This window comes from Ostrinia furnacalis, unplaced genomic scaffold (assembly GCF_004193835.3).
Source record: "Ostrinia furnacalis isolate ACB-3 unplaced genomic scaffold, ASM419383v2 OfSCF3798, whole genome shotgun sequence".
Lineage (NCBI taxonomy): Eukaryota > Metazoa > Arthropoda > Insecta > Lepidoptera > Crambidae > Ostrinia > Ostrinia furnacalis.
Genome location: NW_021134037.1, coordinates 10,423 through 28,382, shown reverse-complemented (window position 1 = coordinate 28,382; position 17,960 = coordinate 10,423). Strand labels below are relative to the sequence as shown.

Below are 17,960 nucleotides of genomic sequence, written 5' to 3'. Positions count from 1 at the left end.
TAAGTTAGTATCTACTGTACTTGGCACTTGGATACCTTGGTGATAAATACTAAAATGAACTTTGAAACTCTGAATCCATAATATTATCACCATGAAATGCACTATAGTCATTACTAACTACCTAACTAATGTTTGTTTACGTATAGCATATTTTGCGAACCAAAAAAAATTTTATAGGTTAGATTAAACTCGTTTAAACTTTTATCAGTCATATTGAATTTTTTTTTATGTTTATTACCCGCTCTTATGTTATAACGACATAAAACGAGATAAAACTTACCAAATTCAAAATAAATCACTCGAAAACTCGCCACCACAACAAAACTAACAGCAAACAAACAAGCGAGCGAATCACGACATTGGCTCTGATCGGATTCATTCACTCATTCAACGCGCCGAACATGACCGATAACAGCGCGGAAACTCCCAAATGCACATTCGGTTTCGGTCGTAGTTTCGGCAAGTTTGCCGCCGAAAACGAGACTAAACCGAAACTCGTGTTTTTACCGAAACTCAACCGAAAACGAAACCGAAACCGAACATTCGGTCGGACACTAAAATGAGTAATCTACTTACTTTAGTAACTCCTACAAGTTTTGTCCATGCAAATAATAGCAATAAAGCACTTGAAGAATAAGATTGCAGGCGTTTTTGTTCCGCGATTGGAGTGAATCCCAACTAATATTAGGTATAAATTCGAAAGTAACTCTGTCTGTCTGTCTGTCTGTTACGCTTTCCCGCTTAAACCTCGCAACCGATTTTGATGAAATTTGGCATAGAGATAGTTTGAGTCCCGGGAAAGAACATAGGATAGTTTTTATCCCGGTTTTTGAACAGGGACGCGCGCGATAAAGTTTTTCTGTGACAGACAAAATTCCACGCGGGCGAAGCCGCGGGCGGAAAGCTAGTAATAATCATAATATTGAAAAAATACATAAGTTTATCAATTGCTATATAAAGGTCATAGCATACTTATCAACCCGGAAATGCGGATAAATGTGCGTTGCAGTACGGTACGGAGTTTCATACAAAAACACTGACTGTCTCGAGTTGACACAGTTATGATTCGTTTCCAAGTTGATAAGAGTGCTTCGTCCCTAACTATACGCTTTGGGAACATACAAAATGAAAGTCTGACTACATATCATATTTTATTGATATAATTTTGTACAAATAACGGCGTATAATACATCGGACAGGTCTCACATACAAAACTAACGCTAGTCAAGCTATCCATTAGTCACAAGGTCTACAGTAACTTCAACTAATCGATCCATTTACAAAATAAACCAGTTATCAAAAGATGGCGGTAAAAAATTGATACTTTATGCTAAATTCATTTATTCGCGACGCTATATGTAACAAAATGAATCGGGACTAGACGCTACTTTGGTTCATTTAAAGTTCATTTAGCATGACTGATTGGTCACGCTGTTATTATTGCAATTGTTCGTAGTTGAGGTAAATCTAAATGTAATTATAATAAACACAACGAGAATACAATAAAGATATGCATTTCCGTTAGTTTTTTCACACCCTGTGAATAATCTAATTGACAAAAATTATTTGGTGTACTTAAATGAAAGCCCTACTCAGGGTTTACGAATTAGAATATAGTTTATTTATTCGATTATTTAATGAAATGCGATTTACATTTAGAACAGTCTTTATATAATTTTACTTTAAATGCGTAGTGGATACTTGTTGTGCTGCAGACGCACAGTTGGCCTTACTTTTATGTGTAAATGTAAAATTACAATTAAAAAATGAGATTTATTAAATTTAGTTAAATTCATTAAATTATTTGTAGGATCTTTTGTTTACTGATGCAGAAGAAAATATATTTTAGATGATAATTAGAAATTTTTTAGTTAAATTTTTAAAAGACGATAATACGTACATTTTGTCACTGATTTTGACCATTGTGCGCCCACGTCAATATTTTCATTAAATAACCGAATTCCATATTATATCATTCCTCTCATATTTTATACATACAAAGCGCATTTAAAATTACTCTACCTGTTAAATATAAATCTATGATTATTATCACTAAAGCGGTGCTAAATTTTTAGTTACTCCAATAACTTCATTTATTGAAGCGAAAAAAATGAACCGAACGCGAAAATAAAATAGTTACGCATCACACTTAAATGTAAAAAGCCCAAATACCAAACGCTATTGTATTATTATAGCTACTTACATTTGTCTAAACCACGTTCATATGAAAATTCTCGATATACAAACGCTATGTATGTATACTTATTGAACTATTTATATAAAATACACTCATATCGTAACAATTTTGTGATTAGCTATTTCATTTAATAAATAAATACATCAGAGGTAAATAATAATGCGTGCAAACCACTCGTACGACTAGAATTTCATTTAATTTAACATTACAAATAGTTTTTCTCATATCTACTAGATAGTAAAGCACTTTGAAAATTTACTCCATTTTCATGGAAAAATAAATGAAGTACATTTTAAATGAAATAAATGACAGTAAGGATAAAACATGGTGTTTATAAAGTTTCTCCTTATTCTAAATTGACTAATAGTATTTAATAATTCATTTATCAAATTAATTTGTTCGTAAATGTTAGCTGGCGATCGATCACGAATTCCACGAAATTGTATAATATTGTAGTTTTATTGCTCCGATATTTATTTATACATTGATATGTAAGTACGGAGATCCATTAAAGTAATTGGTCATTCATTTAAATGAAGCGGATACCCAGTAAATTAAATGTGTTTAATTACGAATGAATCTATCAATCAAAAACACACCTAACATCATACGCTTCTAAGTCAACCGGTTCATTTATTTGTGACATTAAATGAACCAGCAACGCAGGCGATTGTAGTAACAAATGAACTGTTTGATTCACTTAAATGAACTTTGGGGTTCATTTAAATGAATTGCCTACTTTTATGGTGTGCATCTGCCGACGTTGTTTGTAATCGTATGGGGTAGTTTTGATAACGATAGTGGAATGTCGAAGTCACCGCTCAGGGATATCTGAGAAACGCACCCGACTAAACCACTCTTGTATTTGCCCATTGTGTTCATTTCTATAGACGGTAGCCCACCTGAAAAATACACAAAAGAATACATTAATAAATTATACGAAAATATAGACTATTTTATAGAATTTTACTCAACATCAAAATACGACACATAACGTTAAAAAAATAAAATGTATAGGCATACTAGTTGCTATTTAGGTAAGATACAATACCCACCTATATAAAGTCCATTTTCTGTGTTCAGCTGCTTCAGTTTCCCTGGGGAGATTTTCCCCACAGAACCCAAACCATCTACTTCTAACACTCCAGCTTGTCGGTTTCTGGAAAATATATTTAATTTGTTTAGTCAATATAATTTGTTGATTATATTTAAATGATGTAATTCAATTATATTGATCAAACTTCTGTTTATTGTTGTAATTGGCTGTTCTGCTAAAAATGAAGAGTATTTCTATTTCCTACAATACTAAACAATATTACGTACCTCGTAGCTCGAGCTCTGTGCCATAGGCCATCGTCAACTTTTGTGTGGTTGGCTATTATTACGACCTCGCCGCTTCCTAGGTCATACCTGAAAAAGACCAATTGAAAAATTAATATTTTAAACCATGTGCGAAAATACTATTTGTCTAAGAATTTATGTTACTTAATGTACGATTGCTAATTTACGTAAGGTGAAGCTATAGATTTTTTTAAATCTTTATTTAAGGAGCTTGATCAACATTAGGCGACCATGTCGCTCCGTACAGCCACATTTTAGTTAAATGAATGAGTTTGAGCAGAGTTACCTCCGTTTCAAACCCACTCTGACCAGTTTGTATAGTGCTCTGGCTTCCTTTGAAGGTATAGATTCTGGCTACATAGGAGTTACAGTGGGTAGATACGAAAGGAAGAAAAGGTGCTATAGCGTTTCTGTAATGTCTATCGTTGTTGGTGTGCCTTGGTAAACAAATAAAATAGCGAGACACAAAAAATATGACACTCGATTGTCTCTAAATTAATATAATATTTATCTCTAAGTTGTAGCTGTGAACCGCAAAAAATGAATCTTAGAGCCCTTACCTGAAGACCAACACAGAGTTCTCTACAGCCAGCGAGAGGAAATCTCCAGGCGTGGCTTGAGCTCGTCCACTCCACACCAGCAGCCCGTCTGCGGCTACCGATCTGAACCTGATGTTGATGTCCAGGGTGTAGCTGAGTAACCTGGAGAGAAAGAATAGTTACTTAATAAAGTGAGGGCGAAGAAGGGCAATGTTAACCAGCAGAAAAATAAAGAAAAAAATTAGGTTTCACCTTAAAGTACAGTCACGTAATGAAAAGGTTCGTCAGTTTTCAAATTGATTCCTTGAACGAATCGCGAGCACATATTACCTTTTGAAACTATGTTACAGAATAATCTCGAGTTAGAGAAAATAATCTTTAACTGTTCGTCAGTAAAGTTCAAAATTATTCAGATCAAAGTTGTTTGACGATTTATCTTGTCAAGAAGATTATTATGATTGATAAACTAAAACCTTGTTGGTTCAACCTGCCATTATTATTTCTATTAAAAAAAAAGCTATTGTCAATTGCTCAATATAATCATTGCATTGCAATGATGGGATAGAAAAATAAACAAGCAAAACCTTATTCGTTAGCAAACGTCATATTTATTAAAATGTTAGCAGCACTGTTTCTTGCACTGTTATGTTGGCAGGTTTGACTCTCACAGTACCTAGTGCAAGCGAAAACCGACACTAAGGTGACGAACCTTTTCATTCCGCGACTGTACAACAAAAGTCCATCTCCAAAGATAAAGTTCAAACTCTCAGGTTAGTTTAAGCATCTGAAGAATTTTATTCCTTTTTTATTTTCAAAGTCTGGCTTTTTAAGATAAATGAACAGGCTCACATAGCCAAATTTCTAAATATTGGCATCAAGGTCATAAACCCGTTTAACAAACGCCTTTATGTGAATAACATTAGACTTTTACGTAATGCACAAATGTAAACGTTTGAATAACAAAATCCTTAAAATAAAAAATATTCATTCCGGAATTATCTGTAAGAACATAATTGTTTTACTAACAAAATCTTACCTTTTCATAGTCTCCTCATCATCTATGTGAATAAAACTATCCTTCCCAGTAAAACTGGGATACGTGTTCGTGTCTCCCCAGTTGATTTCGTTTGTATTCAAATATTTCACTTGCATGTATGTTTGTCCATCATAAATGGGTCCTTCTGTCACTATATCGTTGTTCCTTTCTATACTGCTCTGAATAAACTGGTACTTTTTACTGGCATAATACTTTTTCTTCTTTGATTTCTCTGTTCTTAAATGCTGAGCGTGTTTTTTAGACTTGATTTTGTGGAATTTAGGTTTAGGACCTTTTTTCGCAACGATCGTATGGTGGATATCATTTTCAGATACATTTTGGGGGTATTGTGGTATTGGTTCAATAATTTCCTTGCACATGTTGCTGTTGCTGTAACAAAAAGGTTCATTTAAATATTTGTACAAATAAATGAAATTAATTCGTACAAATAAATGTAATAAAATGAATTGTAAAACTTACTTGCAAGTGTTGTTGCTGGGTTCTTCACAGTTGTCTACGTTGACACCGCCCAATGCTGATGAAACCACAGACAATTCTTCGTCATTGATCACCAACTGGAAAAAACAAATTCATTTTCTGTAAGCTTTTTCGAAAAAGAAAAATGTTTAATATTTTTATCACCAGTAGTTATCACATAATGTAGGGAGATTTATGGATTCTACACTAATGTAATCGAGAATATTGAAAGTGTAGACTTTGGAAATGTCTATGCAAACCTTCGAAGTTGCAGGTAATATTATGTGTTAGTAGACTAATACCTGACAATTTTAGTAGTAAAATCTTTAGCTTACCTGCCCGACACACCCACTAAACGAAGTCCTCAACGCCAATCTAGGAGGCAGCGGGTGTGGCGCCCCTCCCAACAGCATCGGCTGTCTTAACGTCAGCCGCCTGGCAGCGCCGTGTGACGTCACCATTCTGGTTGCATCAGTGATGTCGCGTTGTGACGTAGTCCGGACGCGGAGTGACGCTCGCCGGCCGGAGCGGCTGACTGACACTCGGTGCCAGGAGTTTGGCTCTAGCGGGTATGCTGACCTGAAGTTCAGAGAAGACTTTGATAAATCAACTGGATCTTACACTATCAGTCCATTGCTGATGTGAATTTTTTTATGACAGAACACCAAGTAAATCAATGCAATTTATTTTAAGTGGCTAAATGGTGCCCTATAAGATGTAGGATTTTTTAAAGTTCCGATTAATTTTAGGCGCAATAATCTTCCGATTCCCGCGCAGCACAATTTTTCCAATCGTGTGCCATGCCATGCTGCATGCATCATTTATCGTTATAACATAATAATTAACAAGGTCGGTAATTTTTGAGCGAGTTCATGGATTTCAAATTAGATTATGTGGAGCACTCACACTCAGTACCTACTCGTCTACCAATACTTGATAGAATTTTACTAACCTCTCGAATTTGAGAAATAAATGAACTTTTTGTCACTCTAAATGAACTTTCTCTCTCAATAAACGAACTGACCTCACTAACGCGATCCCCGAGCCCAGATCAAAAGCGAACTCCACGAAGTAGTCCCGGAGGTGCAGCGAGAAGAAGTCCCCATCCCCGCTGGCATGTTCAGAGTTGTACAGCACTAGTCCATCGCCGTTCGTTGGCTTTAGTGTTATCTGAAAATAAATTAAACACATCGATATTCATATTGCACCAGTTCATATAGCAATACCCGTGCAGAGTAGAATAAGATAGGACTCTAATACCCGTATTCAGAAACGATGATTGAATGAAGCAGCAAATAGAACGCACAGCCTTTTAAAAAAAATATTTTATTAAAAAAAATATTCCATTATTATTATACAGGGTGTCCCGTAATGTAACGTCAAGCCGGAACTGGGTGTTGAGGCAAGTTGTGCTGGTTATCAGAAAAATATAAAAAAAAATCTATGTGGCATATTTTAAAAATAATAGGCATTTAAAAAAAATCAAAAAATTCTACTCCAGGTGACGGTCCTTTTGCTCGTGTTNATCGGTTCAGCCGTTCTTGAGTTATAAGTGGAGTAACTAACACGACTTTCTTTTATATATATATATATATATATATATAGATCACGCGGACCGAGGCGGAGCGCGGTGCAGTGTGATAATCGTCTAAATGATGCCACGGTGCTATGCGTGTCCCGATGTATCCAAGTAATTTTGACCGGAAAGGGGACTTTCGACCGATTTTATGCGATAATCTTCTGATCTCCTTTTTCCAACCGTGTGCCATGTGTCCATATTGTATCGTTAAAACATATTATCACGTTGGAAATTTTGGTTCATAGACTTCAATTTAGATTGTTAAGTGGAACACACACTAAGTACTCGTCGTCCAATATTTAATAGTTTTTTCCAAACCTCTCGAATTACAAAATAAATGAACTTTTTGTGTCTCTAAGGCTGGTTTTAGTGTCACGCGGACTGTCAGTAGGTACGGATCGTTCCGCATAGCCGATCTGTATGAACTGCTAGGGAGCGAGCGGTTCCTCCGGACCGCATCACTCTAAAACGCTCCCTAGAAGTTCATACAGATTGGCCGTGCGGAGCGGGTCCACACCGGACGGTCCGCGTGACACTAAAACCAACCTAAATGAACTCTTTGTCTCAATAAATGAACTCACCTCACTAACGCGATCCCCGAACCCAGATCAAAGGCGAACTCCACGAAGTAGTCCCGGAGATGTAGCGAGAAGAAGTCCCCATCCCCGCTGGCGTGTTCAGAGTTGTACAGCACTAGTCCATCGCCGTTTGTTGGCTTTAGTGTGATCTGAAAAAAAGCACATAGATATTCATATGGTAGAATAAATAGAGCAGAGTAGAATAAGATAGGAAGGACTCTTAACACCCGTATTCACAAACGATGCTTGAATGAAGCAGCAAATAGAACGCACAGCGTTGAATAGAGCTCTGTGATTGATTGGCTCGAGTGTGACCCAGGATTTACAGTTTTGCCGCCCGTAGGCTAGGGTAGGGTTGGATCTTTATTTAACTCTTATCTTCTGAAATCGAGTAAGCGTCATCTGAAATCTGCCGCCCCTAGGACGCTGCCGCCCCTAGGCCGCGGCCTATACGGCCTATTGACAGATCCAGGACTGGTGTGACTGTGACACTCACTCCCCTCTCGAGTGAGTACGTGAGACGAGTTGAGACCTCATTGTAATGTTTGTGAATACGGGCGTAAGTCTTCCCATGGACCTGAAGAGGCGACCAAGGTAGAAAATTATGCGAACATCAGCCCTTCTAAACCCGATTGGCCAGCGTGAGAAGTGTAAGAAAATTGATCCCTTTCGCCTTGGTAAATTGAAAGGGTCGCCATTCTGCAGTGAAGATTAAATGACTTGATGATGATTACAACAATATAAAATGCTCTCGATGTATGTGGACAGAAATATCGGCCGAAAACTGTCTTGAAAGTAGCGAGCAGTGCAAAACAATAACAGCTTATTTTTAGTATTTCAAAGGTTAAGTTCTGATGTACAACTGTAAAACTTTGGTTTATAAAAAAATACGCCGGTGTATTCAACTTCGAACTCATTCTTAGTTCAAAGAAACTATTAACTAGTAACAAATGATCACTTGCATTCCAAAGTTTCACTCCCAATCGTTGAGAGCAGCCATTAAACATCATCAGAACTTTTAACGAGACTCATGGGCATCGGAGGAACTCCACTAACTAATAAACTGTTGTGAAAATACGCTATTAAACTGGCCAACTTCGATTGTTGTTGAAACATTTGTATTTAAATTGAAATGTGAAATGATTATGAGTTTTGCAAACTATTTTGCTGGATTCTGTTTGAGGTTTGGTTTGATTAAGAACTTTGTTACTTGGCACGCAAAAAGATAAATGCTCGTGAAATCTACCATTAAGCATAAATACAAATCATAAAATCTCTAGTGTAGCAATATGTCTTCATTTCTTCTAATTAAGTTCGAGTGACTACCGTTAGCTTTGGTAGCAGGAAAGCGCTGGACGCAGGCCGCTACCAGCCGGGCAACATGGAAAGCATTGGGGAGGCCTATGTTCAGCAGTGGACGTCCTATGGCTGAGATGATGATGACTACCACGGGCTGGAAGGCGCAGTGTGACTGTGGGCAGGCCCCCCACTACGTGAACCGACGATCTGGTTGCAGGCGGCGCAGGACAGGTCGCTGTGGAAGTCCTCAGGGAAGGCCTTAGTCCAGCAGTGTACATCATTTTGGCTGAAACTAACGAACTAATTTCCATCAGACATAGCCCCTTTTTCTATAACAAAATATAGTCTGTAGATAACTTTCTTCCTAAGTTCAATGTAATTCTATCAGAATTCATTTTAAAATAAATGAAACCATTTGAAGAAGACATACTACATCTAAAATGCCACTTTTCATTAAAAATAAAAGGCACATCAAATACAAAGTTGGTGTCTTTTAATCCTTTAAAAATGTCTTAGACATTTAATTACAGTCTACAAGCTTCTTTATAATTCCACACAATCACCTAAGAGGGCTCCCAACTTAAAGTACCTACTCGTAAATTATGTTACTCACCTACAAAAAGTTCATTTTGTGGAGCTATTAAAAACTTTGGCTTGTTAAAAAATATGAGTAAACCTTACTTAGCACTTTGTTTTTTATTTTTAATTCACTGTACTTTTTTGAGGCGGTTATCAACTTTGCCTTTATGGGTGGAGTTTCCAAGTACATTGTGAATATTGTGTTGTGATATTGAAGTTTGTTCGTTCGTTTCAGCCGAAAGACGTCCACTGCTGGATATTGAAGTAAATAAATAAAATTAATAATAATAATGAATGAAAGACGATATCCATTTCGTTAAGAGTTTTCATCCGCTTTGCACTGATGGGAAGTCGAGCCTTAACTTCGAACTCTTCCTATGTTCTTCTAATTAATTTCGTTGCGGGTCCAATGACAGTTTAACTTTCCCCCGGGTCAAACTTGACCTTCACTGATTGGGTTTTTATAGCGGTCAAGCTGTAGATCCTGGCTACACAGGAGTTGCAGCGGCGGGAACGAGAGGTGGGGATAGTCCCGTTTTCGTCGCAATTTTGAAGTGACGCTGCATTGGACTGTTCCATTTACCTGTGCCCCTATACTCTCATGCACGTAAATTTTTAACCTTGATGGTTTGATCTACCATCATTTCAAACAACTACAGGTCTATCGTTTAATTGAGTCTGTGCCTGAGGCATGGGTGCGGCACGGGAGGATGTTTTTTCATCGAGGAGGCATATGCTGAGTGGGGTCCCATTGCGATGGACATCGCTGTGCGACAGGGTGGCACTGCTCAGTTTACTTTCTCTTCCATTGTATGTTTTATATATTGTCACCTCTGTCTTGTTTGCTTTTTTTTTATTTACCTCTTGTCTTTTGTGATGTCCATGGCAATAAATGTGTCTTTCTTTCTTTCTTTTTGTAGAGAGACTCAGACTACATTTTCTTCAGACTTGTATGCTGTCACGTCGTTTATGTCACTGTTCCCGGGTCGCTCTCATACCCCAAGCACTGACTCAGATATGGGCTACTTAGACCTGTTCATAATTATTTTTGTTTTTTTTTGTGCTTTTACCTGAATATCCAGCCAAGACTGAGCTGAATTTCCTAAGCCAGGAAGCCGTAGGTATGATGAGCCGTTGAATCTTGGGACCTGGAAATAAAAATAATTTATATTAAGCAAAGAATAAAAAAATCTAACTTTTAACCTATTCGCCGATCTTAAAACTTGTTGAAAAGCTTGGTAACTTTATAAAAGCTTAAACTATTGTATGGCAAAGGAACTTTTGGATATTATACTCTGTTAAGTTTATAAAACTTTGACAAGTCAATAAGTTTGCACTTTAAAAGCTCGTTTTTCTACGACGAAGAATTTTCGCTGTAGTGATTTGACTACCTACGGATTATGGAACGTAAAAGTTTGTATGAAAAATTGATTCAAAAGAGGATTCAACCTCTTTGGAAAATATTAGTTTTTTAAAGTTCATTTTTTATACAAAGTTAGACAATGGCGTATTCCATACAGCCAGGACTTCATTGATTAAAAAAATGTGATTTGAATTTGTAAATCATAATTCAATGAATGAAATTTTTAACCACAGATTATACTCATAGTTAATGGACTCTGCTTTGTCAACTTGAATAATCTTAGATAAATGATTCTTCAGTAAAAAAAAATATGATTAAATTAGTTTCATCTAATAAAGGTTTTCTCACCTTCAAATCCAAAGTGATCTCACACTTCTTCCCTGCATACCCTAGTGGGCATAGGCAGACCTTCCCCACACAGCCGCCACCATGCTGGCATTCACACTTATCATCTCTATCCATCTTCATCACCTTCATCTCATCACCTTTTAGTTCATTATCCACTTCATTACCCTCTCTCCCATCACCCCTATCCTCTCCAAGTCTTATTTTTGGGATATCATCAAAAGGTTTGTGTATTTTGAACTGAACCGTGTTCTCCATTTTGTTTTGGTCGTGGTATTTGTTCGAGTCGCGCATCACGAGGTCGTTGTCCTCAAAATGGACGATGTCGTTTATGTCGTAGATGGCGTGGGTGTTGACGTCATTGGGATGGTGATGAGGGATTGTCTGGCTGGTGGTGATCTCGCTAGGTCGCCATGGAGCCAGGGTGGGGGCGCATTCACCTGTAAAAAAAATGTTTTAAAGTCAATAAAAGGTTTGCAGTTCCTAGTGATTACAAATTAACAAGAATTTCAGTAGGTTTCAGAATCCTTGAAAAACGCAGTCGCAATAATGATTCGTCGATATTTTGGAGCATTGTTAATTCCTTGCCTAAAAGATCAAAATCTCTCAGATAGTTTCCTGAACGCCCCTTAGTGCATCTTTTTCGGAGTTGCACTGAGAAACGCTAAGCAGGGTACTCATCTAGCCGTGTAGCATGTAATGTATCAGATAGTGTATCAAGTGAGTACATAGGCACGAGCCCGCTGCGAGCTGCTCGCGCGTGGTTCGCAGGGAGATCGCAGCGACCCGCCGAGTGGCGGTATCACTGCGAGCACAAAGGCGGCTCGCAGTAGGATCCAGGAGCTCGCAGCTAGATACGCGATGACCGTGGACGAGCCGTACTCACTTGAAGGTTGTACGTACACGTTACATGCTACGTTACGTGCTACATGGCAGGTGAGTACCCTGCCCTAGGGACTAAAACCAAGTCACCCAAAGGTTTCACCAGAGGCAACCCCAGGTGACCAAAAAGTTGACAAAACATCCTTATTCCAATCGTAACAAAGACGTGTTGCGAACTTTTTGGCTACTTTGGATATCACGAAGTATTTGATGCTGACTGTACTATCCGAAACGATACACAAAGCTCCTGAAAAGAACATGTACAGACCGCAGCATATGAAGCTCTGGCATCATATACCCTTGTATTAAGCACTATTTTGTATAAAATTCTAATATTCTGAACACTGTACAAAATCCGTGAACATCGCGGGTGTGACACGTCATTACGTATTCACGAAGAGAACGCGGGATTTGATTATACAGGGCGTGTGTAAAACAGGGTACAGTCGGTACAACAAGGTTGGTTTTTACGCAGTTGTGTTAGGTACGATATTTCAAAAAATGATTATGTTGTTGACTGTACATTGAGCTGATACGAGTAGGTGTTTGAATAATACGCTGTTTGTTTTTATAATTCATTGCCTAAATCCTTTTTGGTTGACAATTTAGGCTGTTTTCNGCTTCAGAATGGATTTAAGTAGTGTATGGTCCATGCTAAACTAACTATGTACTAAGAAAACCCGTATGTATGTATGGGATTTCCAAATGTTATTAGTTAAGTGTCTCCAATTAAAATCAATCTGAGTGTGCTGTGAATTTGTACCAATTTAGTAGGTATTCCCAGTGATCTCATCTGATAAGTGGTTTGATTTGAACGACTGCTATGATATCTTAGTAGTGTGTGTGAAATGCGATAAAGAAATGAGTATTGAGTGTAATAAATCTACCATAGTACTAACTTTTCCCGCGGCTTCTCTTGCGTAAGGTTCAGTCTGTGAAAGAAAAACTTCATCGCGTGTTTAAGAACTATAATTTTATCTAAATCTGGTAAAGTAACCTTGTTTTACTATCCATCCATGGATACGTCATTTTGTTTTCATCAAATTAGGAACCATAAAATTGTTTCATTAATATCGCTTAAAAGGAATAAACTAAAACAACTAAGGGCCGATTTTTCAATCGTCAGTTAACTTTTATCTGAAGAATAAACTTGTCATTTTGACATAATTATTTCCCATACTGAAACTGTCAATGTGCCCAACTTATTCCTCAGTTAAAAGTTATCCAACGATTTAAAAATCAGACCTTAGTACTATAAATTAACCACGATTGCAAGAAACCTAACTAAGATTAAGTACCGCGAAGAATGTTAGAAAGTACTTTTAATTCATCCTCAAAGGATTACGTTAGTTTCAACACCCGCAGAAAATCTAGATAATTTATCTTTAAACCGTTCCAGCGAGACACCACAGTGTAAATACAATATAGAAGGTTCAAAAAATCAAAAATATTTATTCAGTTTAGACCACAAGTGGCACTTATGAACGTCAATAGAAAATAATAAAAAAAGAAAAAGTTAGCCCTTATGGGGCACTTTACATGTCTCCTTATCTTTTGGGCCCTACCAGCGCTTCGAGACAAACATAACATACTTGTTTAGTAAAAAAATATAGGTAACTTATTATTGTCAACGGGACTTAAAACTGGAAAGCTTTCAGCCAAAATTGTCACTAACATATTTTAAACAGGAGGTAATGTAATAAAAAAAAATATCACAAGAACGGAAGCGAAATTTTTCTTCAAGCAAAACCACTTATGTCTTTTTTCAAGTCTTAAATCTGCCAATTATTAACTAACCCAATGCTAACTTAGATCACTATTTTGAAAAACTCTCACTATTTCTCATAAATAAAGAAGATGGTGACTTCAGCGTCGTTCAGGTAAAGAAAGAGAAAATTATAAAAAAAGGTAAATTAAGAAGCGCCAAACTTTTGACTAATAAAAATAATTTTTTTAGTTATTTTTGTCCACAACGAGAAAGTTCTTGCCTTGCATCTCACCATCGACATAAAAAATAATATGAATAAGTATTTTATTTTTAGAAAATGCTGAAATTTATTATTTAATTGGGGCTTCAAGCTACAAAGTACCATACAATTTTCATTTTAACCGCCTCTGTGGTCTAGTGGTAAGACCACCTGCTTCAGACGCAGAGGTCCCGGGTTCGATTCCCAGAGGGGGCAGATTTTTCTGTTCGATTTGGTTGGTGGTAGGGCTTGTTCTAAGTCCGCCTGGCCTAGCTACCACCATCTTACCTAAGTCTGCCACCATAACAACAATGTTAACAGCATTGTTGTGTTCCCGCAGTTAGAGGTAAGATTCCGGGTGAAGCTCGCTTCCACCTTCAGCCTGATCATCACTTACCATCAGGTGAGATACAGGCCAAGAGCTTCCTCGTTGAGGATACATAAAAATAAATAAAATAATTTGATTTTCACTAGATAATTAACTGAATTTACTGAATATAACTCCAACTGTGGTCCAAGTAACACACACCAAAAGTTTCCTGAACTGAAAAGAAAGTGCAGAAGTGTAAGAAATGCCATTTATCACCGTAATACTTAATCTTTTAAGTCGGCTGTCGGTTGAGGATACGTGTACAAATGGTGTGTAGTACACAGTATACAGGGTGGTAAATTAAAGCTATTAATAATCTAAGAAATCTTCTGGATCTTGTTCTATGTAAATTTTACAACTTTCAATAATTTTATTAATTAGCAGACTTAGTTTGAGATCTTTTATTCAATTGATTATGCTCGCGAATCCATTGCGTAGTTTGGATAGACATCACAGAACGAAACCTTATACAGGGTGTTAGGTAAATGGGTATATGAGCCGACACTAGCCCATGTTAACATGGGCATATAAATGGTATGGTGAAGTCAGAAAATTGATATTTTCATTTTAATTATTTTAATTTTCATACAAATCGGATTTTATAAAATTTATTTTGTATGAAAATTTAAAAAATTAAAATGATGATATCAAATTTCTGACTTCACCATACCATTTATATGCCCATGGTAACATGGGCTAGTATCGGCTCATATACCCATTTACCTAACACCCTGTATTGTAGATCCTAGGAATGCTAGTTTGAACCCCACCGCTGGACTATTGTAGTAAACACAAACAGTTGTTTTTGGGGCAAAAAAAAAATAGGTATCCAACTTTCAATAATTGAAAGTAAATAATTTGGAAATTATTTTAAAAGGCATATTGACATACATTTTGATCAAATGGTAACGAAGCGTTAGTAGGGCCCAAAGACAAGGAGACATGTAAAGTGCCCCTTAAGGGCTATCTTTATTATTTATCTTTAAAGTTCATAAGTGCCAAAATACTGGTAAAAATTAAAAAAAAAAATGATTTGATTTGATTTTGAAAAACAGTTCACAGCCTGTATTTCAGCATAACTCAGCTACTGGCAAAGTTCAACTCCTGCGGGTGACAAGACAAATCGTCGTGGACCTCACACGGAACAAACACGTACCCACTGGATTATGGGAGGCGCTGAATATTTTAACCTTAAGTAGGCTTGTCGAGCGGTTTTAGAATACGAGCCGAAAAAAGAAGTACCCAAAACAAACGATTCGGTGGAAATTAACAAAATAAAGAAAGATATACATAGAATAGAGAAAAACTAATTATGTGTGTACGTGTATGTAAATTTAAAAATGTATTATGTATCTATGTCGTGCTACGGCTATCCAACTCGGTGGACCGACGATCTGGTGAAGGTCGCGGAAATTACCTGGATGCCTTATATTGTTTTAAACTTTCATGGTCACTAACATAATTTATAGCCACGATAGCCGAACGGTGAAGAGGTCGGAGTGGCCGACTCGAGATCCGAGGAACGCGGGTTCGAATCCCACCGCCGCTCGACTATTGTGGTGAGCCCACTCGTAACACAAGCTCATTTAGCTTAACACGAGGGGCTAACGGGACTATTGGTAATTTGGACCGTCCAGAGTATCGTATAGTTTTCGAGACTCATTCATCATCATCGTCATTTCAGCCATAGGACGTCCACTGCTGAACATAGGCCTCTCCCAATGACACAATGACCGGGTGGCAGCGGCCTTTGGCTTTCGCGACTTTAGTCAATGGAAAATGATTTTTTTTTGCTTTCTTAATCCAAATTTACTGATGAAGACACAAAAAGCATCTTTTGTAGTTGTAATAGGCACGTTTTAATTATTATGCCAGCTGCCTGACGACCGTGCTGACATGATTTATCTGTCCAAAAGTTTTCCTATTTCTTCCTTATCAATGTCTGCGATAATAAAAGTTGAAGTACCTACACTCGACGGCGCAACACGTGTATCAGTTGAACTTCAAATAGGACACTTATTCTGAGAGGAATAAGAGNTAGACAAACCAAGAACGTGTAAATTAAATGCTCTTACTCCTTATGGTGGTTGAGCGTCATGTTCCACAACTTCAGCTTTATAATATTAGTATAGATTATGCTCGCGAATCCATTGTGTAGTTTGGATAGACATCACAGAACGAAACCTTATATTGTAGATCCTAGGAATGCTAGTTTGAACCCCACCGCTGGACTATTGTAGTAAACACAAACATGAAAGCTTAAGAACTTTACATCTTCCAGACAGTTGTTTTTGGGGCAAAAAAAAATAGGTATCCAACTTTCAATTTTAAAAGGCATAATGACTTAATGACATACATTTTGTTCGAATAGTAACTAAGCGTTGGTAGGGCAAAGACAAGGAGACGTGTAAAGTGCCCCTTAAGGGCTATCTTTATTATTTACCTTTAAAGTTCATAAGTGCCAAAATACTGGTAAAAATTAAAAAAAAAATGATTTGATTTGATTTTGAAAAACAGTTCACAGCCTGTATTTCAGCATAACTCAGCTACTGGCAAAGTTCAACTCCTGCGGGTGACAAGACAAATCGTCGTGGACCTCACACGGAACAAACACGTACCCACTGGATTATGGGAGGCGCTGAATATTTTACCCTTAAGTAGCCTTGTCGAGCGGTTTTAGAATACGAGCCGAAAAAGAAGGATCCAAAACAAACGTTTCGGAGGAAATTCACAACATAAAGAAATCTATACTAGTCTATACTAATCTATACTTCTATACTAATATTATAAATGCGAAAGTAACTCTGTCTGTCTGTCTGTCTTGCTTTCACGCCTAAACCACTGAACCAATTTTGATGAAATTTGGCATAGAGATAGTTTGAGTCCCGGGAAAGGACAAAGGACAGTTTTTATCCCGGTGTTTGAAACAGGGAAGCGCGCTTTAAAGTTTTTCTGTGACAGACAAAATTTCACGCAAGCGAAGCTGCGGTGGAAAGCTAGTATGTTAATTATAACTATTCTTATAACTATAGTTTATCACTATTCTCTTAATATAATGTAATGTGTACGTGTACCTTTGTAATTTAAAATGTTTTATGTAAGTATCTATGTTGTGCTATAAAAACTCTTAAACCGCTTTCGGCTATGTGCGCTATACTGTGGCTATACTCATACCCTGGCCTCCAACTCGGTGGACCGACGATCTGGTGAAGGTCGCGGAAAGTACCTGAATACCTTATATTGTTTTAAACTTTCATGGTCACTAACATAATTATATTATACCTGGACTGGATACCGTCCAGAGTACCGTATAGTTTTCGAGATTTTCATCATCATCGTCATTTCAGCCATAGGACGTCCACTGCTGAACATATGCCTCTCCCAATGACTCCCACAATGACCGGTTGG

At 37.3% G+C, this 17,960-nt stretch overlaps 1 protein-coding gene across 1 annotated transcript; it reads right to left on the bottom strand.

Moving 5' to 3' along the window:
- Window positions 1–1,138: 1,138 nt before the first annotated feature.
- On the bottom strand, window positions 1,139–11,773 carry LOC114358244 (pikachurin; the record flags this gene model as incomplete). The annotated part of the gene is made up of 10 exons (XM_028312142.1): window positions 1,139–3,099; window positions 3,253–3,356; window positions 3,521–3,607; window positions 4,099–4,239; window positions 5,114–5,503; window positions 5,594–5,688; window positions 5,926–6,169; window positions 7,751–7,896; window positions 10,696–10,773; window positions 11,337–11,773. Coding segments are annotated over 10 exons (1,883 nt in total), but the record flags the coding sequence as incomplete, so codon positions are not given.
- Between the last annotated feature and the right edge of the window lie 6,187 nt (window positions 11,774–17,960).